Source organism: Glossina fuscipes, unplaced genomic scaffold, assembly GCF_014805625.2.
Source record: "Glossina fuscipes isolate IAEA_lab_2018 unplaced genomic scaffold, Yale_Gfus_2 287, whole genome shotgun sequence".
Classification (NCBI taxonomy): Eukaryota; Metazoa; Arthropoda; class Insecta; order Diptera; family Glossinidae; genus Glossina; species Glossina fuscipes.
Genome location: NW_023998630.1, coordinates 952,309 through 976,358, shown reverse-complemented (window position 1 = coordinate 976,358; position 24,050 = coordinate 952,309). Strand labels below are relative to the sequence as shown.

The window sequence follows — 24,050 nt, the reverse complement described above, 5'->3', positions numbered from 1 at the left end:
GTGGTCGCAAAACTAGTCTAATCCAAACCTTTCCCAATAGCGTTCATTCTTGAGCCAAAACTTGTCATTGCACAAAATGTCATTAACATATCTCAAAAATTGCGGCCTGTAGGTTGAGCATAAGAATACAAAACAGACGGACAGACTCGCTTATCGGTATAATAGAATATGCATATATCCGCAAAAATTTAATGCATCCTTACGACGTAGGGTATAAACAAATGTAGTATGTTTTAACTTTTTGATGAATGTTATATGCGTATGTAAGGAGATAATGAATTAAATATTTAAATTGAACTCGTTAAAACTATTAGTATTGTGTAAAGAAATAACAATAGCAGCAATAAGCAACGAGTACTGGTCTATTTCAAAAAGAGTTAACACCCCATTAAAAAGGCAGAAAAGAAGCACGTGTCAGCTTAAATCGGGAGTAGTCCAATAAGAATACCAATAAGAAAGTCTATCCGTAGAAAAGTAAAACCACAGTAAACAGCGGACCCATACATACTAATAAAAATTTATAAAAATTTAAACATTCCATATAAGTCAGCTGTAATTAATTTTAACAATTACATTTTATATAAAGGAAATTATGCACTAGATTATATCTATGTGTCAAATAAAAAAAATATAATGTTCGAATAAAATTATTCGTAAAACAGGGGAGTAATAGTCCTAAACCGAAATCCTCTAATAAGTAGAAACTATTGGTAGATAGCATTGGAAAAATATTAAAATTTTTTGTGTCTCCTATTATTTCCGTTATTTATTTATTTATGTTTATTGACTGGAATAAAAAAATGCATTGACATGAACAAAATTATGATGAAAATTATAATACAAATTATGATATAAATATGGTATGAAAAGAAAAGCAATATTACAATATTATCTTATGTAACGTTTTATTATTTTATTGTCATGATTAATAATGAGAACTTGCCTTCATAGATATCCTCTTTAGTTGCGATGAGAACGTGGAAGTTTATAATAAGATACTGATTTGCAAGGGCGGCTATATTTCTAATTTGTTCTCAAAAATTTTTCTTCTATATATTTTAAGGCGATTATATTATTTTATTTTATTGCTCAGTTAACGAAGACATGTATTTATTCGAACATAAAGATATGCATTTATTAGGAACGATTAAAATTTGACTGCCGTTTAGATGGTAAGCATTTGGAAATATTATGTTAAAAAAACATCAGTTCTAGAAAGCTCTTGAAGGCACATAAATTTTGCGGTGTAAAATAAAAACGAACATTTATTATTAAAAAAAATTATTAGGGAACGGTGTAAGCTTCGCTTTAGTTGACGATAGACACTTTTCTATAAGTACGTAATGCGGTCGCTATGAATCTACTGCAATTGTTGGCAAAAGATTCTTAACTGAAATTTTAACTTATCTCTGTGCTGGAAATTCTGCAGACACCAAAATATGTAACGGATATATGTTGTTCTTCTTTAAAGGACAGATAAATGTTCATCAATTGAAATTCAACGTGTCAGCTCATAAGATAATATTTTGCTAATAAGTTATGTTTGTTACCTTCCAGTTGATAGGTAAATATTATATAGTCTTTGATCAAAGGTTATATATTAAGCTTATCATAATCAAGGCAAGGACTGCTCTTAGGTTTATGAAAAGATGGTCCAGAGAATTTGATGATCCTTACGTTACAAAAGGTTATACAGGCTTGATGTTGATGCAATAAAATCAGCCGAGAAGCAATTTTTGCTTTTTGGGTCAAAGATGGGATCCGATAGCCTGTTTGCCACCGTATGGTGCTATTAGCACTTCTCTCAATGGAGAAGACAATGTTTATATTAGGTAAATCTTTCCTAGTTATACTAATACATGGCGGTATTGACTCGCTAGCGTTATTAGGTCAACTAATGCTGACATAGTTATAAATTTTTAACCCGGTTAGGATCCTTTGTAGACATTTAAATGATGTCTCTAATTTAATCTCATCATCGGATTCGTTAAAGGACATCAAATTAGTGCCCCTTAACAAACTGACAACGTCGTATTTGGATAAAATTGACTAATAAATATAGAATTCTTTTGATCTCGCGAACTGAATCAGCTGAGTCTAGCATCGGTTGCCAAGTAGCTACTTGAAAGCTCTGCCCTAAGATTGTTATAAGATTTGCATATTGTTGGAATGATAATCCTATATGTGTATATAAAATTTGTCTGAACACGCTACATCAGCTGCATTTTCTATCTTAAATTCTATATTTGCTCTTATGCGATCGTTGGTTGAAATGTGTGTAACTAAATTGAAATAATCGCAAATAAACAAGTAAATAATTGTTGAAAAATCTACGCAGATTACGTTTACGTTAAATAAGGGCTCTTATTCATTACTTTTAAACGGGAATTACATCCCTATACACAATTGGGTAAAAAATCTTGGCTTACAATTAGACCAAAGAAATACCATATTAAAGCTAAGTGTCAGTAATTTGACTTAAAGACAAGAAGGCAGGAGAGCTGGTTAATTCGTACAGAATTTGCACAGGTGTATCCGCCAACCTATTTGGATTTACGGCATACAAGTGTGGGGAACAGCCATCAATTCTTAAATTGAAACCGTCCAAAAGTATCAATCTAAGATGCCTCATCTTATTTTTAACGCTCCGTGATTCTTTAGCAAACAAAACTATTCGCGATCACCCAGACTTTCCATTCATTGCAAATTTAATTCAATGTACATCTTTAAAATATCTTGTCAAACTGAGAAATCACTGAAATAAGAAGATTGGAGTGACATCGCTTATTGGGTTTTCCGTTTAGAAATTCATTGAATTTTGTCCTTTAAAGTGTTTTAATGAATTTTCTCAATTTATATCGTTTCTTGTTATTTATTTAAACATGATACCTACATTGTTACATTGTTTCCATTAGGGACAACAACCTCTGTTATTTTTCTCCTCTTGGTATAATGTGCACTTATTATCATTTTAGATAGATTATAATCGAAATATGTGAGTTAAGAAACAAAAGAAAGCACAGAACTTTAGCAAAAATAACAAATAACGTTAAGAAACGTAGGTCTTAGTTGTTGCTGCGGTATTTCATTATTTGACAAATTATTAAAACATATTTACACAATTTTCCGTTAACGCAAACTTTATCCGTTCACCACATATATCGTATCCTGCTAGCTTTCAATTCACAATAAAAAAGATGAGTTGAACTTTTTCGACATTCCCCCTCTCATTGTTCTTTATACACACCAACTGATTTCAATATATAATCCATCGTAGGGCAAAAGTATGAAAAATATAATTTATAAATTTTTAAGATCAGATGACAGTAAGGACTTTTTTTTTGTAGGAAAAAATTTATAAAATGCGAAAAAAAAATTTCGATTTTTGCTCAAAAATTTTGGTAGAAAAGATGCAGGGGGGCAATGTTAAAACTTTCTATATCTTCTCCTGCCAGTCACTCAAAAATTTATTTTCTCTTTGAGCTTACCTTCATACTTCATGAATATTGATTGATTGCTTATATTCGAAAGCAAAAAAAAAAGCAACAAATAAAGGAAAAACTTTTACATACAAAATTGTAAAAACAGAAACAAAAAGTAAATTATCTTCGGGTTGGGTGCATGTCGATATATCGGATATATCGCCTTCTTCGTCACATTCAAAGTTTCGACTATTGTTTTACCCAGTAGACTCAAGGTAGTTTGCTCTTTAAATCCAAATTATGCGTACTTCCTTAAACCTTTCGAGTACTTCAAGATGTTTTAGGACTTATGCAAACCTGCAATCAAAACAAAAACATATGGCCAACGATATTCAGCTTTCTGTCTAAATGTCTTATGACAATTCGGCTGCATTTGATGGACGCCCATGTGCGTATTAATAGTTCTATTTTTTCTGAAACCACGAAGGATGATAAGATTATTTTTTCAAATTGGAGAAATGAAAATTTCCCTTTTAAAAATTATTGCAAACGCTAACTTACTCTAATTTTTAGCGCTAACTTTCTAAAGGTTGTCATTACGTTTCGTTATTTCATTGCACTCCACTAGGTTCTTAAAAGATACCACCAGTAGTGTGGTCTGTAGAATTGGTAATTCCACAAATGCAGTCGGAATACACTACTACAAAATAGAAAGATGCCGTTGCAGAAATTAATAACAATTGTGAAATATTGCACGGAAAATCTAGTGTTTAAAAACTAACCTATGGAAACTTATCAGAGAGGTTATGAATTTCCGATGTATGTAATTATTTTCGTTTCCAAAAAAAAATCAGGTCTATATTAATTGGCAATTTTGGTCGAAAGAGGATGTATAGGTAGTCACGCTCAATGGTTGAAATTGTATTGCATATTAGGCGGTGAGATCGTCCAATCATTAAAATTTTTACAGATGTGATCGAATAAGAAAATAATAATCACTTTGGCACGCGCATGATATCTACGGCCTCAACCGGTTACATAAAAATTGCAAAGTACGTAAAAGAAGCAGCCATTGTGCACTTTTTAGACAAGTATTTTTTTATTAACCTAACAGATGGCTTGAACATGGAAAAGAAGTGGTGGAAAGAAATTCACGACTAAAAAAATTTTTTTGTTGTGTTAAATGAAACTCTGTAGAAAACTCACGGGTCAATATCCTACCTAACGATTGCTAACTCCTCTAATAAACTGCTAAGCATCTTTAGAATGCACTTGCGTTCATTGAAAGGCGTTTGCTAGCGGAAATACGTTCATGTAGCTTATATGAAAACAGTCGTTGAGTGAGCGGCTCGAAGAATTTCAGCTTTTCTGCTAACAAGTCAAAAGTTGGTCTTTACGACAATATCGACGGTTGAGTTTTAAAGCTTCCTGCCGCTTTCCCCCCATTTCTTAAAACGTAAAATGTTAGTCGTGCGATACTCGGCACCTGTCGCAAAAGCGGCGCTTTCGTCTATGAAACTTTCGAAAAGGAGGCATGATTGATATTTGAACATGAACGAGCATTTAAGGTCCTAGCATTTTTCCAACAAAAAAACATAACACATTTCGAAAGCAAACTATTCGAAACATGCTTTTTCTCCAAACACGATTTTTCAAAACGGCCAGCAGAGTAAGTCCAGTAACTTTCACTTTCTTCATTCGAATTTTCACTTTCCTATAGAAAATTTTCGACAGAGGTCGTTCTAACAAAGGTCCACATATCTGTATGTGTATATATATATTAAATATTCTACATATTTGTACATATACGTACATTTATATATATTTATATATAAGCTTATATGAACTTTAAACTTTCCGAATGGTTCATTTTCCTAAATTTATATAGAACACTAAAGGATTGCCTAAATATTTGTAACGAATATATGATTATATATAATGTGATTTTTAATGTCGGCAGGCACATTGCTGGCATCACTGTAAAATTTTGAGGAAAATAAGTTCAGTGGGGCTAATTTAATGAGATACGCTTGCTGACTTCTACATAAAAAAAACACTTTTTTCAATTCAATTTCAATTGAACTCAAAAGAGTGAAAATTGGAGCTATTTTTTGAGAATCGAAAATTACCAAAAGCCGGGAGTAAGCCGTTTTTACTACGGTGTAAATTGAATTCCCGCTGAAATATCTCGAAGAACCAAAGTAATGTGAGATGTATTATGATTATGCGAAAACTAATTCAGAAAAATAGCTTCGTGTACGATTCTTCCCCTTCATGCCCGTTGAATAAGGTAAACATCTCAAAGGCAGGTTGTTAAAAGTGAAAAATACTAAACTCGATCATTGTCGATCATAGTATTTAGAAGACTAATGAAATTTTGTTGGGATATCGTATATTGAGAAAGAGAGTGTCACTATAGGATTTTGATTGGACGGGACCAGTTAGCCTAGAAATAGTACGTAACATAATTGTACAAAGGCTAAAACTTTAACTAAGACTTCGTTGAAACTCTTCTCAATGTTTTCATTAATAACATAATAATCTTAACGCGGTAGCTTGGTTACTATGTGATGATATTGTTACGAAAATGCCATATTTGATGATATCAGCTTTCATGAAAATTAGTCGATTTTGTAAAACACCAAATTGTAAAGGAAGGAAAAGTCAAAAAAATATTCTTAATGATATACTTGACTCGTGCAGCTGGCGATTGTCGAAAAGATAAGGAAGGATTAGCAGACCATTTGACGGAAAAAGGGATAAGGCACGAAAATTAAACTAGTAACACAAATCAGTGCACAAAATTACGGCAGAAAAATTAAACACATAAACGTTCGGTGCCAGATGGGTGCTCGTCTGACTCACGATTCATGAAAAGCGGATTCAGGCGACAATTTCTAGAAGAAGTTAAGAACACCTCGTGCACCAAAGAGATGACAAATGCAAACATCCTTTCATCGGTTAATTCCGTCCTGAAAAGCGTAGAATGGTATATGTCGCTATTTAGCGTTATTGGAACGGATGGTTAGCACGTACAAGAACAAATGATCGCCTTTAAATAAGAAAAAAAGAACTGTTTCATCTCGTAGTATTATACTAACGTATCTACGAAGTATAAGCAATTTTCTGTATTCTTCAGACACTAAAGAAACCTTGAAAGGTCTTGGTAAGCCTTCTGCGCCGAGTGAAGACTTCAAAAAGATAGTTATGTTAAACAAAGCACATAGCTATTTTAAACTGCTTGACAAATTGTTTTATTTGAAGGACGTGAAAAATTGAAAAGCTGTTGAACCAGAGGTATCGATCCAAAAGGAGACTATGTTAAAAAATAAAATTTAATTCTGCTAAAAATTTCTATTTTTCTTAATATATAAGTACATCACATATTAACGTCAAATGTAGAGGGTATTTGTTATGAAAAAAAGCATTACACGTGTTCTGGCATATTGTTAAGGGAGAGAAGAGGAGAAAGAATCTTACGTATTGTTATACAAAAATGAAAAATTGTAAAAATGTTTCAATAGCTTGCATGTCAAGTAAGGAATTGGAGATTGATTCTAAATTTTCGAAAGTCTTTATTTTTTCTTTGCATCAAGTAACTGAAGTACATTAAACAAAGCACCGATAAAACGAAACGAAGAGAGAGTTGTCTAAACGTTGCTATGTTGTTTTACATCAGAGCGCCGAGTTCTACTTATATATTTAACTTATATAGTTTTCATCTGCTTCTATAGAAAATTTTTCATTTTTGTTTTTTTTTTTTTTTTTCTGCAAAAGTAGGTTAACGAAGCAGCGTACATTTTATGCCTACACAGATGGTTTTCTTTTATTTTTTTTATTTTTTTGTGGTATTGTTATTTGAGTGCTTACATATGTATGCTTCAAGTTCGAAATAAAAAAAGCTTACAAAACAAATTCTCATTGAAAAGTAATTCTACTATAAGTTAGCTAGCATGACAATTTACATACTTGGAGAATTTATGCAAATTTTGATTCTCATAATTTAGATCATGAAAAACTTGGTTTTTCTTTATTCGTACGTCCGCATGAGTCACATGACGGTTTGTTATTCTTCTGTCGTATCATTATTAAATGGCTTATCTCTCTTTTTTAATGAAGTAATGAATATCATTGTATTAAATTCAAATAGTGCACTGCAACTTTTTAAATTTTAATTTTTTTAATTTCGAGAATAAATTATAATCAAAAGCGCCTTCCCTGATTTCACAAACAACAAGAAATACCCAGTATATGTAGCTGTCGCCGTAACCGGCAATCCTAGATGTACTTCAAGACTACTGGATAGAGAATTTTCATTAGCGTAGACTTGCTTTAGAAAGTGAAGGCGACCATTTTTTTAAATGCTACAGAAAATCTTTGGATAATTGTATTGTAAATTTTAATTCCATTTCACGCTTGGAATATAGCAATTTAATTGCATACCTCGAAGCCCTCAAAGCGATAATCCAACGAAGGGAAGCATGTTGCTGACAAATAGAACGGCTATGCTTAGCGTGGAATTTTTTAACAACATTGATTAAAAAAAAGTATGGTGGTATTCAAGATGTTCTCATCTTACAGAAGTAGACGCGATCTTATTAATCATTTGGCCCAAAACCAAAGGAGATTCACGAATTTTTGAATACTGAAGACAATAAAAAATATGTAGTAATGAAGATACTAAACGGTAAAAAAATTATTCCGATGATTTTATCTAATTTCTTTCAGGTAGGGTAATTCAATGTTTGGTACTATTCCATACCGCGATATAAATGACTTTACATGATTATCGATCTTTTCAAAAGAAGACTCCTTGCCAATTGTACCGTTTTCAGTACACACCAGAGTGAAAATTAATTATTTCCTTTGCCATTTCTTGCGATGTCAAAAGTGTACTGGCAACTGGGACTAACATAATCAGTACATCCTTAGGTGGTGAATGTAAAAAAAGTCTACAAATTGGCTTTGAGCTCACTCTTATTTATATTTATCTCGATAATATAAATATATTGTAAAAATAAATGCTTTGTGAAATATATTTCGCATTTGTTGGTGTTCCATTATTCCATTTTATTCATTTATTTATTGTTTTTTGGCTGTACAAATAAACTTTCACTCCAATTCTGTGGAAATAATTTGCAGTTATCTGTATACAATATTTTACAAATAGACCGATTAAGGGATGTAGGAGAGGAAGCGTTGATGGCTCTTAAAAAATTCAATAAACCATAGAAATTCAATATAAAGTGTCTATGTATTGGGTTTTTCTCTAGGAAAACTAAAAACCAATTTTTTTTATCACAATTGTGCAGCTGTTACTAATACTGCTTAATAAGCATGAAGTAAAGACTTTTGCGTGCATGTGTATGCGTGCATAAAGGTATATGTGTAAAGTGCTGTGGGCTACACTTGCTAGCATAATATTGAAAATATTTGTAAAACCATTTTTTTTTTTTTTACTGACTACAAAATATCTAGATAGGGTTTTGCTTCTCGCATACATACATATATGTACGTACATATGTGTGGACATAAATGTGAACAAATATCAATGTATTTCTTCTAAAAAAAGGGCTTAAAACGTAAAAACAACTAACGTAGATGGACGTACATATACATGTACCATCAGGGACTCAATATTATGACTCAAACTCTCTGTTATTCTGTTGTTGTGTGTATGCTCATATGTATGTTTATATTATCGAAAAGATAGCGGACTTAAAATTCAATTTTGTATAATACATGAGCTTATTGTCAGTAAAGCCAATACACACACTCATCATAAAAAGACGCGGGTATACAGCTTGTTGTGCTGTTTTATTTAGTAAGTAGTCAGTCATTGGGTTCGATATGCTGTGATATTCCCTTATTGATCTTTAGTCGCCATTTTAGTTATATTAGCACAAGCGTATGTATGTACGGATATATTTGAGTTCAAAAAGCTATTTAGAGTCGTCTAGAATTTTTTTTTCGATAAAGAATTGAAAACTGTTGGAGCGTCTAAGTGTTGTTGGTATTGAAAAATCAAAAAAATTTTCATTATTTACTTGCCATTTGATGTGGACTAAGTTAACTATAAACCAATTATTAGGTGTTATGTCTGCCCAAAGAACTTAAGTGTAATATTAAGTAACTTTAAGCCGTGAAAATTTAGATTATCGATGCATTTAATTCTGCGAAAGTATGTTCAAAAGGTTGAGGCAGGTGAAATGTTGCGCCTCACATATAGCACAAGTTCTTCTAAACTTATTTATAGAAAAAGAAGAAAGGAAAATAAAATGTGAAAATAAGGTAAACCAAATTCGTGTGAAGATAAATAAATTTTCATGTTGTTCGTACATGTCCGGTGGTGGGGTCTGTAAGTGCTTTGGTCAAGCTGTTGACGTTGGATAAAATGGTTTAAGTCACAATTGCAATAAATTCAATGATGGTAGTCGTTCAATTTCTTTCTTTGTTCATTTTTTTTTTTTTTTTTTTTTTTTTTTGTTTACCAAGTGTATGTAATTTACAACAATCACAACTTCTCTGTGCATGCACACAGAGTGCAACACCCGCACAAACTATACCATGTATAAGTATTTTGGTCATACAATTCAATTTGATGAAAGCTTATTTTAACACCATTTGGTCGTTGAAATATCACTCAGAAAGATAACAGAAACAAAAAAAAAGAAAAACAACAACAATAATAGCAACAGTAGCAAATATAATAGTAATAAAAACGAAATACAGTATAAATGAATGACTAACAAAAAGAAAAAAAAAAAAGGCCACACACTGAAATCCAACCCTGTGATCAAACAACTATAAAGTAATTCGCGATATAAGCGTATGCGTGAGTGTTCGCATACAAGTGTGGTGGTCACATCATTTTAAGTGTTAAATTATAGACAAATGGTTCAATTTTTTTCTTTGCAAAGGCAAATGGTTCAACTTTTTTCTTACTCATACATACATATAAATTGCACTTTAAGTAGTAGTAATAAATTTTTATACCGAACAAGCAAAAAAAAATTGGATAAAAATATATTTAATAACAATAAAAAAGGGACAAACAGAAAAAGTACGAATAAAATTAATACCTTTTTTTCTAAAGTTCGTCTCGTATATCATTGAGGATTCTTAAAACAATTTAGTTATATTTATTGCAGAGGTACTTTATACCAATTTACTGGCTTTTTGACGCTTAAATATTAAGTGTTTAAATTATTATTATAGTTTCGTAGTCTATTCAGGAGGTTAATAAATTTCAATAAAAGATCGATTTTTACGTACGTTTTTCAACACAATAACTATGGTCTGTATTCAATTCTTATTACAAGATTTTATGCACTTAGTTAGTCTTCTCTTAGCATCATTGACCGATCAATCAATTGTAAAATAAGTTTTTTCTCTCTCTCCCTCTCTCTCTCTCTCTCTCTCTCTCTCTGTCAATCCTTCCATACGGAGTAGGTCGTACATCTTAGATTTTTCAATTCATATTTTCATGTAGATCTCTTTTTATAGGGCTTTTGAATAATTATGAACGCATCCCTGATTTATGCGATGTTCAAATTTAACGTTTAAATTCATAAACTAGATATTCCAAACTTCGAAGCCCACATAAATTAAAAAATGACTTATTTTTTATTACTCTTACCCAGCAAAATTATAGATAGTCATTGACCGTTTTGCAAAGCTAACCATTAGGACACAAATCTGCAGAGCACGCCGCAGTCCACCGACAAGTGCTGCTTTCGTTGATTTTTTTAAATAACTTTGAAACTTAATTAAAAAATACCTGCTACAGCCTAACTATGCCCATGCGGCAGAAAGTTCCTGGTTTCGAAGCTCGATAGTCATTGACCGTTTTGCAAAGCTAACCATTAGGACACAAATCTGCAGAGCACGCCGCAGTCCACCGACAAGTGCTGCTTTTGTTGGAGACGGACGGACGGACGTATGTGATTGCTCCTCATTTTCAAGACTAAAATTTTTTGCACGAAATCTCGCAAAAAAATTTGCCAACTACGGATGGCCTTCTGCATGTTAACTTCAAGCCAACGTTTAATATCCGTTGCTTCGGTCGAATATTTTTTCAGTTTAAACCAGTATAAAATGCTTTCCCATTAAAGGCCTTCACGTTCTTATACTTTGATTTGCAATGAATGGCAGGTTGTGAACAGCCGAAACTTGTCCCGTACAAGCATTAATACCTAAGTTATGTATACCCAAAATTTCAGAACACATGAACGCGTCAGCTGTGTTGTCAATCATTTTCAATTTACAGAATACAGTTGCAATTCGTGGCAAATTTTGTGTTACAAGCATCGACGCATCATTCTTCTTGCTTACGTAATAACACTGAGGGTTGGTCGCTATTACAACAAAGTAGTCAGTTTTCTTGTGTCCGACAGCAAACTATGAATACGGACGATATCTGGGTTCAACAAGGCAATGCTGCATACCGTGCAGCCAGAAAAACAACTCAGCTGTTGCATTTGCGTGAATCTTGGGATACCCTGTGTTTTCATTAACTGATTGACTGCATCTTGATCCAAGTTTTCACTTGTTCGCAGATGAGGGTGTTTTATAAAGTAAGAATTTGCTAGTCGATGCAAAAACTCACGAGTTCAAATCTCATTTGTTTGTATATTCTTCCCATAATACCACTAAGCCAGCCACAAATGAACAAAATCTCGTTACACAATAGGGTATAGAAGTTATTCCCCATATAACATATAGTAAGGGCACCGAAAGCTTCAATTGCGGTAAGAATATGGGTGCTGGAATATGGGCAATATATGAGATGAAGAAACGTTATATCGAAGTATTTTGTTCTTCAACTTCTATCTCTTCCTGCTGTATATTTGAACTTCTACATGTTACACGAAAAAATTTTTTTTTCTTAAACCATGAATTTTATTACATTTTTGGTGCTTTCTAAGTTTTTACAATAAAAATACAACAACAGTAATATACTAATTTTTTAGCTATTAAAACCGAAATCTTCTTCGCACTCGTATTATTTTCGACGTGCGTCGCTTCGTTGTCTCTCTCATGTGAAGAGCTCTTAAAAATACATTACGTGGTTCATTAGTGAAAGAAACATTTTAGATTCGGTTTGAATCTAGAAATGAAAATCTATATAAATTTGAGTTTATATTAAAAAAAAAGATTTATCAAATTTTTGCTAATTATTGGTCGGTCTGTAAACTATCGATTGTGGCGAGAAATGAAATCAGATCAGGTTTGTTTTATGGAACAAACAGCATATGTAGATATTTTAGCATTATCCAACAGCACATGTGTAACATAACATAGCCGAATTGCTAATATCTTAGGGTAAGAAACAAACAGATAGTTGCAAAATATTGCACATGTAACTATTAAAAAGAAGTCTGATTACGCAAGAAACGTGAAACGATCAACGCGTTAATCCTGAGGTCGGTTCAGTTAACCTATAAAAGTTTTTATCATGATTCATGATTTCAACAAATACTGGAAAAAGGAGATATAATCGAGTTTTCTACTTGGAGTTATTTATGAACTTTTACGGATTTTTCTGAAGAGTACGAATAAATATTTAAAAGGTTGACTTCATTTAAGCGCACGATGAGTAAGAAATATGCTTTTTTGAATGACTAAAAAAATTTAATTATTGTTGGAGACTGCATAGTAAGCAGCACATATATGCATATTTTCGACAAGCTTCAGATTCTCCATCGATTAGGTTGTATCCCCTTGTGTATTTTCGATCGTGACGTCCACCAGGTCAGTGGTTTTGAAAATACCTATCGTAAAAGTGCGGTACAGTATGATTGCTATATTTTAAACAAATGAGTAGACTTGGATTTAAAAACTACTATGATCGGTTACCTAGAAAAGAATTTGGATAAACTAAACAGTTAACCCAAAATATTGAACAACCAATCGAATTATTCGAAAAGTCAGTTATCAATCGGAAATTCATTTCGGGAGTTTTTCAAAATCGAGAGGTTCACCACTAAAATTTATAGTCGTTAGTGATCCAATATCTTTACCACATTACGCAAAAACAGTTTATTCCTTATGAATATACCTAAACGGCGACAAATAGGCAAAATTGCTTTTCCAAGACTGAAATGCTTTTTAAAATTTTTTTCTCCTTTCAGCTTGTGTGAGGGTTCTTAAGATGGCACACTGAAAGCTATGCAACAGTTTCGTTAGTTAGTCGTACTAACCTATAGCGCAGGAGTCGGCAACCTATGACCCGTTGGTCATCGAGTGGCCCATTTGATGATTTCAAGTGACCCTCTTTAGATCCGAAATTAAGGTATAATATAAAAAAATTGATTATAAAACACTACCCATAAACCCAACTTGACTAAATTGACGGCACAAGTTCAACAACCGGGGCGCCGGGAATGATATCGAATTCAACTATGTTGGAATTATTTTCTTAATAAAGTATATCTTATTATTTACTTAGAGATGGTCTTAATACGAAAATATGTCTTTAATACTCACATTTGGTTGATTTTGGCTCACAGCCAAAAAAAATTACTGACTGCTGATATAGTGCAAGATGTAACAATTTTTGACCATCACACTATTGTATATAAAATCATGTTTTAGTAAAAGCTTTCCATCAAAGAAATAAAAATTTAAAATAGTATAAGTGCGTGTTTAACCGACCCAATGATAAGTAACATATGTATCTGCTTTAATATCCTTAACGAAGTTGTTTTGTGTGCATTAATATTATATAAAACCGCATGAAGAAAAAATGAATTCGAATCATAAAATTCTTTATGAAAAAAAAAACACACCCACATGCATATAGTATAATTGCAAAAAATCGACCACAAAAACTGAAGCAAATTCAATTGTGTTACTTTTGTTTTAGGACGAAAAAAAAGAGAAAAACTTAAAATTAAAGGAAGCAACGAATAAACACTACTAAGCTATGGTCGTGTGGTTACATTTGCAGATGAACTGGATGGAAATGACTTTCAATTATAATAAAGCAAATCAATTAAAATAGAGTGTAATTTCGAAAGTGCTGAGAACATTCTTCGAATATTAAGCAAAGTTTTTCAAGTTTTTGACATATTTTAGTGAAAAAAATTTTCATTTTTGCTCTGTTATTAAGCGTTAAGATTTATTATTCAAGGAATGAATTTAAATATTTAACAAAAAGATAACACACAACAAGTAAGAGATTTAAATTTGCTTTCAGTTGAACGGTAAATATCTCTTCACTCTAATGGAAGCGATGAGAATTGTTTTCAGCTCTCATTTGAAGAAGGTCCCACTAAGCAGTTAGAACAAATTTCGGAACAACATCAATTGACAGTCGCACCCCGTCAATAGTGAAATAAAATTTTCAACTTGTTTTATATTTCTTTCACTCTTTTAGATCTTCTAGAAAAGCTGATAAGCGAGTAATACTCATATACTTTACAAACTTTGTGAACTTTAATGGACATAATGACTATTATCGTATATCTTAATTTGTTTTCTCAAACGTGTGATTTTTGTTTGGCGGTAAATCGTTAATCGGCATATACGGGTGAACGAACCGACGAGCACGAGGAAAAATTTAAAGTAATTTTGGATAAAAATTTGCTACAATTAGTGCTTTTTTATGATAAGTTCAGAACTTAAATAAATATAAAATGACTGCGAAAATAGTTTCGGATAAACAATAAACCTGCATAAATTTGTCCGTTTTTTTGTAAATCCAATATCAGTGGTTGTTCTCTTTGCAGTTTTTAGTTCGAAAAATTCTTTGAAGCCAAATAAGCCGGCTTGTTTAAAGTGTTTCTGGCATTTGTTATGGTTGCTGTTTCTTGTATTTCTCGTTTTTCCTTTATATAAATTGTCAATCATTGTAGAAAAACTTTTGAACTTTCTTGTGCAAAAGCGTAAAGCACACTCCAATAAAGGTATTCTTCAGTCTTTTCAAAGTTTTTTTGCGTATGTTAAATTAATTAACGGTGCCGTGGGCTTGACAATAGGCATACAATAATAATTTTAGAAGAATTTGTGGTTCATTGCGGTTTTCCCTTACTTTTCCTGCATCCAATAAAATAAAGTTTTGATCTAAGTTTTCTGGTACTCTTGTAATTAACTTTCATAAGCAGGCAATCGTTTCGCCAATCGTTGGACATTTTATAAGAAGCATCATACTGTATTTATGCGTTAGTTATTTGACGTCGATAATTTGATCATTAATTATCAAGCTCTGCAACGCAATTGTTCCTTTAAAAATTCTTATAAAACATGTCCAGCTATTTTACGGTATATTTTCTAACAGCAATAATAAAGAGTTATTAAAAAGACAATAGAAGGTCTAAAACCACCTTAAATATAATTGCCAAACCAAGGCGTTGTACGGGAAGTAGTTAAACAAGTTGACAACAAAACAAGACGGACAGCTTGGATCGATTCAAGAAGTGATTCTAAATCAATCAGTATAATAAGAGGTGGGGGGCCATCTTACGTCTTTCTAAAATTCAATATTCGCTTGCATCACAAGCAGTATATAAAACAGTATTATAAAGTAAATAAATATAGTATTATATAACAGTAGAGAAGCTGCTCTTTTACGTAATAATTATAAAATAGTTAAATATTATGATCTGATTGTGCCTGATAACAAATGCGGAATACCTCAGTAGTTATTCCAGGTGCGGTTGGAAGAAATTTGTATATTCCGGACTCTAAAAGTACTGAAGGACGATGTGTTAAGGACTGAGGCTAAATGGCAATCCATCTGTCCATTGATTCTGTTAGCATTAATATTATTTTTACTTTAAGGAAACTTTATTGTTCCCTTCACACCATTAACACATTATATTAACCATAATATTTTTTCAGCGTTATACGATAAAAGATAATAATGCTTTTTTTCTTTTCCTTGCTTAATTAATTTTCTCTCTAGCTTGGCCATCCACTTAATTAACACTTAACCCTGCACTGTTCAGTTTGGTATCCTTTAAATTCTTCCACAAATTTCTCGGTTTTTGTTCTTCTTTCCTCTTTTGTTTTTCTTTCCGTGTTTCTAATCGAACTCTATTGGGCACGTCTGCTCACGTTGACGGTTACAGCAAGAAGAAATTTACTTGCAATACTTTGTAGTTCCCATAAATTCGAGCACAAGTCTACTCTTGTTGACGTTCGAAGCAACAAGAACGAAGAACGTAGATAACTTCACTTATTTGTCTTTTTCTGACTGGCGTGCCCAGCGTGTCTTCAGATCCCATTGAAAATCATATGTTCTAATAAAATCCGGCTATATCTTTTATCCCACCCATTGCTGTATTTATTCTATTCCTGCAAGACTTAGAAGTGCTATAATTTTAACCTAAATGTTGGGGCCGAAACGAGTTCCGGTTTTTATCCATAGCAAAGCATAGCAAAGATCTAACAGCTTAAACCATTACAAAATAATTTCGAGAATTACGATCCGCTGTACAATAGGGCATTAAACAAGTTAAATACTGGCAAATATTGCCAGTTAATAGTTGTTTAAGCGTATAAGTATGTCATTTATTATAACCATTATTTATTTAATTTTTTTTATATAGAAGACAAGACTATCTTGATACATATTTTTAGAAAATTTTGGATTACTCAAATTCAAGCTTTAAGCGTCATCTAAAAGATTATAACTCAGTTTTGGATGTGAATGTTTCAATAATAGACGACAACTACACAGTACATACATTTAATTAAATCGCTTAAAGTAATTTATTTCTTTTATGTCATTATATTATTTTTTTATTTTGGGTATTTACTAATCAATCAAGATTCTAAGAACAAAAACTCTATAGGTGATGAGCCCAGCGCCACGTTTAAAAAAAAAAAAATTTATGACAGTATGAAACCTTCAAATGTTAGGTATCAAAAAACGGTCGAGTCTATAGTGTTCGAAAATATACATGACAGAGTCCATAGTGTACGTACACACCCTAATTATCGCACGATTTTTAGCTCATTTCAAATTTCTCATCCATGCCCACATATATTGGTCAAGATTTTCCAGCTGCCAAGTTTGATATAGCAGATTATTACTTAGCGCATATTTTTCTTCTGCATCAGCCCCAAATATCAAATTAGAAAAAAAAAAACAAATTCGGCCCAGTGAAGACTTGAAGTTTTACCAGCAGGTCTTGCTATGTGTGCTTTTCGTTTCTTAAGAAATATTCCAACGAGCCCGGTTTTAAAGCCTGAGAATAGGTAGGATTTCCTTAAATTTGAACTGCATTTTATTTAATTCATTTATCATTAAATAATTTCAAAAATGTTATATAAAAGATATAATTATTACTACGATTATTAATTTGGCCAGAGAAATAAATTTGAACAATAAAGACTTAAACCACTAGCATCTGAGTCTATCGACTTTGTTGAAAACTCAATCGCACTTAAGATTTGAACTCACGATCGTTGAGCTGTTAGACGGGATTTGTTGGTTGCTTTAATTATTAAAAATAGCTTCAAACCTAAAGAACTTGGCAGGCAACGAAAGAGGATGCAGTTATAGAATTACGAAAAATGCTTTAATTTAAAGAAAATCCAACTGAAACAGTAGAAAAGCAAAGAGAGGGAAAAGTCGCTCTATAAACCATTTATTATTCTTTTCGAATATAGTTTTGGCTTTTTCAGCTTTCTCACATAGTTTTTGTTTTTCTTGTTGTTGTGAAAGGAAGAGAGTAAAACAGAAAAAAAAAATTGTTAAAATGATGAACTGACTTAAGATGACAAGTGGACGGTGTCAAAAGCGGTTTTAAGCAAAGCAATAAGCTTCACGTCAGTTATGACGTAAATGTTAGTACACAAAATATGGACGGTAAAGAACGTAGAAGGGAATGTGATTGTTTTTATCCTACGGGTTCAACGTTTTTGATAACAAGTTTAAGTAATAAGCAGAGACTATGTCGCAAAAGAACGAATAGAGCAAAAAACATGAATTAAGATAACAAACGACGCCAGTGGCAGCGTTAGCAAACAAAATGAAAATATTTAAGTAAAGTATAAATAATATACGGTAAGGTAACCTGAGAGAAATGTTCAAATATTACAGAAGAGAAACGAATACAAAAAGTTACGCACATACAAGTATTTATCTTTAAACTAATTTGTTAAAAAGAAAGCTAACAGCTGCCACAACAGTAATGTAGGGAAAATTCTAACACTGCATAAAAATAATGTTCAAATCTTTTTCGCCAACTGCTAACATTAATGATGCTCTTAGAATATAATATTTTGTTATTATGTTTTCTTTTTTGCAGACAGTTAACGTTGATAATGTTAATGATGAAGTTTTTTTTTAACTACTTTTATGCTTTTAAGGTAAAGATCAGCATTGAAAGAAACAAAACTGAAAACTTACAAAAAAAAAAATATAAAAATATAAATAAATAAAAGGAAAAAAGAAGCGCAACTACCAGCATTAGTAAGAAAACTATAAAGTTACTTTTTGTGTCATTTATTCCATGCGAATATAAAGTGAAGCGAGAAAGTTCTATAGCTGCTACGCCATCTCCTTGGTTACGTAATTAGTTTCGTTTTGGTTTGATCCTGTTGTTAAACATTTGAGGAAGTTCGTGTTTTATTTTTGGCGGCACAATCTGTTCTTTCCCGTCAAATGTCTTAAATTTCATATTCTTTCTGGTTGTTATGCTTTGAGCTTCTCATCTCCTCGAAGGAAAGATACTTTATAAAATGTACAAGTCAAGTTCTTTTTGGTGCTATTGTCGTTGTTTTCGTTAAAAATAACAGACAAAGCCAGACAATGCCGTTATCTTACACAAAAAAACAATATATATAAATCTTAACGTATTTCACTCGTAAAGTTTGTTGTTAATTTTTTGTTTCTTGCCAAAAAATTGTTGATAGATAATCATTCTCAAGTCAAGAAAAAAAAGATTAATTTTTTATAATATATTTTTTCGTACAAACTTCTATGAAAAATCGCGTTAATGATTTAAAGTTTTCTTTTACGTAAAAACAAAAATAAACCTCAAACCTAGTTTCTTCTGTTATCCATTTCATTCTGAAGTTCTCCCATCCCTAGAAAAATACTAGATGTTAGCACAGAAACAAAGTAGATAGCTTATGAGTTAGAATTCATGCATATCCTAATTAATTGCTTAGAAACCTTTACAGGATAATTTTAATTTTTCAGTAATTTGGGCAAAAGGGGATACTCATTATAACATCTAAATCATCCTCAGGTTCAGTTTGTAAATTTAAAATCTGTGCCTTCTGTCCTCATTCATTATCTGCTTATTTCTTTATTATCTGTATTGATTGTGTGGCTTTTGTAATAATTGGGTTTCATTGGCCTATTTTATAGCAACTTACTCAATTTTGGTGGAAGTTTTAGGCCCTTCAAATAATAAAAACGAGTGCATGGTAGGGAGGTGTGAGAATTGTAAGTCGTTCGTAATTTTAACCTTATGTCTCTTTCATTCGGTTATGGGTGCTTACTGCATAATAGGTAATAAGAGGTGACAAGACGAACTACGATATGAGCGCAATGTTGGCCTGAAAAGCTGATTTTCGCCGAAGATGTTGCAGAATTGTTTCTTTCTCTCTCGCTTTCTCTGGAGTGGTCAGTCAACATTAACAGATATTAGTCGCTATTACTACTTCTTCATTAATTCAAATAATGGTATAATTTAAGTCAGGTTGCATAAGCAACCAAGTTTAAACTTTAAATTTTACGGCGTGAAATCGAAATGTTTGATAATGTAAGATAGACGAGCAACAGAAGAGACTAAAGAAAAACAAAGTGTATAATAAAACGTCGAATTTAGTGAGTATCTACGCCAAGTCTACAATTATGAAAATCGATATTATCAGAAGGTTTACTCTGTAAGTCTGTCCGCATAAGAGCCCATAGTAAACAAACTTTCTCTGAAAATTCATTAAGAATTTCGGGGTGCAAAATCGCAGCGAGAATATTCCTCACAGAAAATTCATCTTTCTTACATTACATTACAGGAAAAATCTAAATTTTGCTTGTTTTGTCTGTCTATTGTTTTCAAAAAGATTTGTAGTTAGTTGTTTTGATAAATGTATTGAATTTTTAACTGGTGTTGAGAGCCCTCATTGCACCCAAATTGCGTTATTAATGGTAGTAATCTATTAAGGAGACAATGTAGAAGAAACGTACTTCTAAGGACCAACAAGGGGCCAACAAGGTAGTTGTACAAGGATTAGTGCCATAAGAGCAAGGCCAATGATATCATATTACGGCATACACTAATAAAAAGAATTAAGATGTGACCTCCAAGCAATGTGGTGAAGCTGATTTCTGCGTTACGCAACTGCCAAGGGATCATAGTTGCTCCTACTTACATAACTTATGTCTTTTTCAGAATGAATGGAGATTAGGTACAGCAACTTATGTAACTTATGTATTTGCATTAGGGAGGCGCAACTTGTTTGTAACACCAAAAACAGAGAGCATGATTACAGATGTTGTTTGGAGTGTGCTTGAAAATTTTGTGACGCATATGTTACAGGGCGCATTGAAATTAAATGCGATTGTTGTGTCCCCTCATGCTTTCTTAAGAAATAGAGCGAATGCGAAAAGAAATGACGGAAAACATTTAATACAGAAAAAGTGGAATAGGAGCGGTGGCAGTAGGCCAAAACAACACACGAAGTCAAAGTTGGGTGAGTGAGTTAGGGCTGCTCCGAATTGAAAAGACCCTCGATTACCAAGTTGCTTTGGAATTGAGCTGAAAGAACAATTAGATTGTTTGAAATTGTAAATTTCTTATAATGACAAAATGTCCAACTTTGGCCAACAGTACGTAAAGACAGCTTGATTAGATTAGATCACGTATTGATCCCCTTAATGGTGAAAATTACAATAAACCGTAACCAGCCATATTATCGTAATTAGACTGAAGTTACGGCGACCACGTTTTTCCGTTAAATAATACTAATCTCGCGGTAGCAATCAGAGAATTATAAAAACGGAAAGATAATGAATATATTTTCTAAACGAAAAAAAAAAAAGATCAACAATAAAAAAGATGCATTAATTTCTCGTTTTAAAAGGATTTTTTCAAGCACATACAGCTAGAGTAAAGTTTATTTAAGAAAATCAGACGTAAGCGTTCTACTAAAGGGGAAATAGATGATGATAAATATTAAGCTTGCTTTACTCTTTGTGATCTCAGAAAGGTTTGAAGCAACACAATGCGGATTTTCAATAAAGAGTCTCTTATTGTACACTTAAATTTACAGAAAGTTGATAAAAAAGTACATATATATATATATATATATATGTTTGTAACATTTCTTAATCCTTAAGAAAATTGAAAGAGATATTTTCTTGGTATGGGTTAACTATATTCAAGATTCGTTCTAAGCTCTACTTAATGCGCTTTCACTTGGTTTTCAATTTCTTTTACATTTTCTTTAACATTTTACCAGCAACAATCATTGTAAAATATACGAACCGTGCTATTTGCTTAAGTCAATACTATTACGCGAATATGCAAATTGACTCGATAAAGAAACGGGGCAAAAACCTCATTTTTTATTCTACTAACAGAGAAGAAAAGAAAAAGAATCAACAGGACTGCAAGTAACTGTGGATATGCTTCAAATCTAATACGCATTTGTACATATACGCATACATACACGCATATTCATAGATTTTGCATCTTATATGCAAAACATCAGAGAGTCATGAACAAAATCCTTTAAACCGCCAACGAAGCTCTCTTCGTTTCATTCATACACTCTCCTAAGGAATCCAGACTAAAGTGTGAATCCCTATACACATGTACATACACACACATATATATGCATAAATATATATACACACATCATATATATATATATATATATATATATGTGTGTGTTTAAAAGAGACTGTATCCGTCTATTGGTTTATTTAAAGAGTCTACGAATATGCAAGTGCGATATGCTGTTTCACGTGTGCATGGATATATGCACATGTGCACTGAAAGATAGTTTGGTGATATGGGAATATATTCACAAATTCAGGATACGTACTTTTTTTTGGCGAGAGCAAAAAAAAAAAAACTCGTGAAATTCGTTTTAGCTCAAATATGAAAAGATTTTCCCTCCAGAGATTTAAAAACTGTTTAAGAAATTCCGTAGGGGAAATAAAGTTATACGAAATCAAAAAATTTTAGGAAAATTATAGCGCATTTTTTTCGAAAAGAGGTTAAATATTATAATGAGAAAATATATTTTTTATATATCACACATAATTTATCTTTTTCTCCACTTTATTTTCAGTCCTTATAAGGATAAAGCATTCGGAAGGAAGCCTCCGCAGAGAAGTGTGTTTGTTGTTAGTGGCAATATTTTTATCAATTAATTGTTCATCCTTGTCGATGACAACGAGTATCATTAAATGTCTGAGTATAAGTGAACTGAATTTACTTGACTTTCCAAAGGCCACTAACATTCTTTGGCAAAATGTGGGCATTGAAGACATGGTTTCCAGATTCTTTTCTTGCAGCAGTCACGCTTTTGTTGATGATAGGTAAGTTGTGATAAACAACAAGCGATTATTCTTTGTTCGTCATTATGGTAGAACCGCAACCAAACAAGTAGAAAATCGAAATTTTTTCGGAACGCCCGGCATGTTACTTGATCTAAGTTTTATTTTACAGAATTTTTCTGCAAAATTTTAAGCCTGTGGGCTTCAAGTGGTCATAATATTTCAAATTCTTCAATTTATTCACATTCTGTCATCATTTCTTCTACATATCTCAAGTTTTAGCGGCACCTACCGCAATTTTGCGTCAACTAAAGAACGCGTGGGTAAATTTACGGGTATATTATGTAAGTTTATGCTTATAAGTGATGTTGTAACGAAGCATTTTCAAACACCTACAAACAAAAATTTTCAAGTGAATTTTCGTTTAACTTAAGGAAAGATTTAAACCAATAAATGTTCGCGTAGGTTAATAAATTCTTTTTTTTCGGAATTGTCAAATGGTCAAGGATATTGAAATAAGCGCAAATTTGACGATAGGACGAAAAAGACACTGCAAAAGAGTTAAAAAATTAAAAGTAATATGTTTATATATTGGACAAAAATTTGCGAGGACAATCGTGAGCTGACACCAAAATAATCAAGAAAATTTGCTGAAAATTATATTTAGATCAGAGATGCCATACCGGTCAGTCTGCTTGAGGCTACATTTGAGAATCTTAAGACCTACAAGAAGACTTCACTCCAGCTACACTTGAAAATTAATCAAATCGACCTAGAAATGTGTACACCCTTTGGGGTTGTTTCCATAAAACATAAACTAAAGGTGTGATGGGTTCAATTTTCACAGTTTAAATTTCAAGATTTCTTCCACTTAACTACTAACTGGCAAAGCATATAGAGCACCTACTCTATGTATAGAAAATGTGCCCTTTGAGACGGTGTGAGTGCAGGTTCTTTTTTATATTTTGAAACCAAAAGGTTTTGTCGCAAAGGCGCGTCTCGCTAATGGCAAAATGTTTACCACAAATATTACACAGTTACTCAGACAGACAGATGGACAGAGGAACAGGCGGACATGATTAGATGTAAGTAAATAAGTTAAAACCGGCGAAGAATTTGTATACTTTATGGGGGTTTTCAAGCTAGTTTTTGCATCTTAT

The 24,050-nt window shown here is 32.3% G+C and overlaps 1 protein-coding gene across 2 annotated transcripts in view; it reads left to right on the top strand.

Moving 5' to 3' along the window:
• The window catches only part of LOC119642928, a 164,077-nt gene that overhangs the window by 68,575 nt on the left and 71,452 nt on the right, over nucleotides 1-24,050 (top strand). The window contains exons 1-2 of one of the 2 annotated variants that reach the window (XM_038042243.1): nucleotides 13,569-13,716; nucleotides 22,683-22,932. In XM_038042243.1, coding sequence (XP_037898171.1) covers nucleotides 22,866-22,932 — 67 coding nt within the window. In that variant the 5' untranslated portion in view covers nucleotides 13,569-13,716; nucleotides 22,683-22,865. Of the gene's footprint in view, nucleotides 1-13,568; nucleotides 13,717-22,682; nucleotides 22,933-24,050 lie in introns of those variants that run through there. The other variant, XM_038042244.1, reaches the window with a different exon arrangement.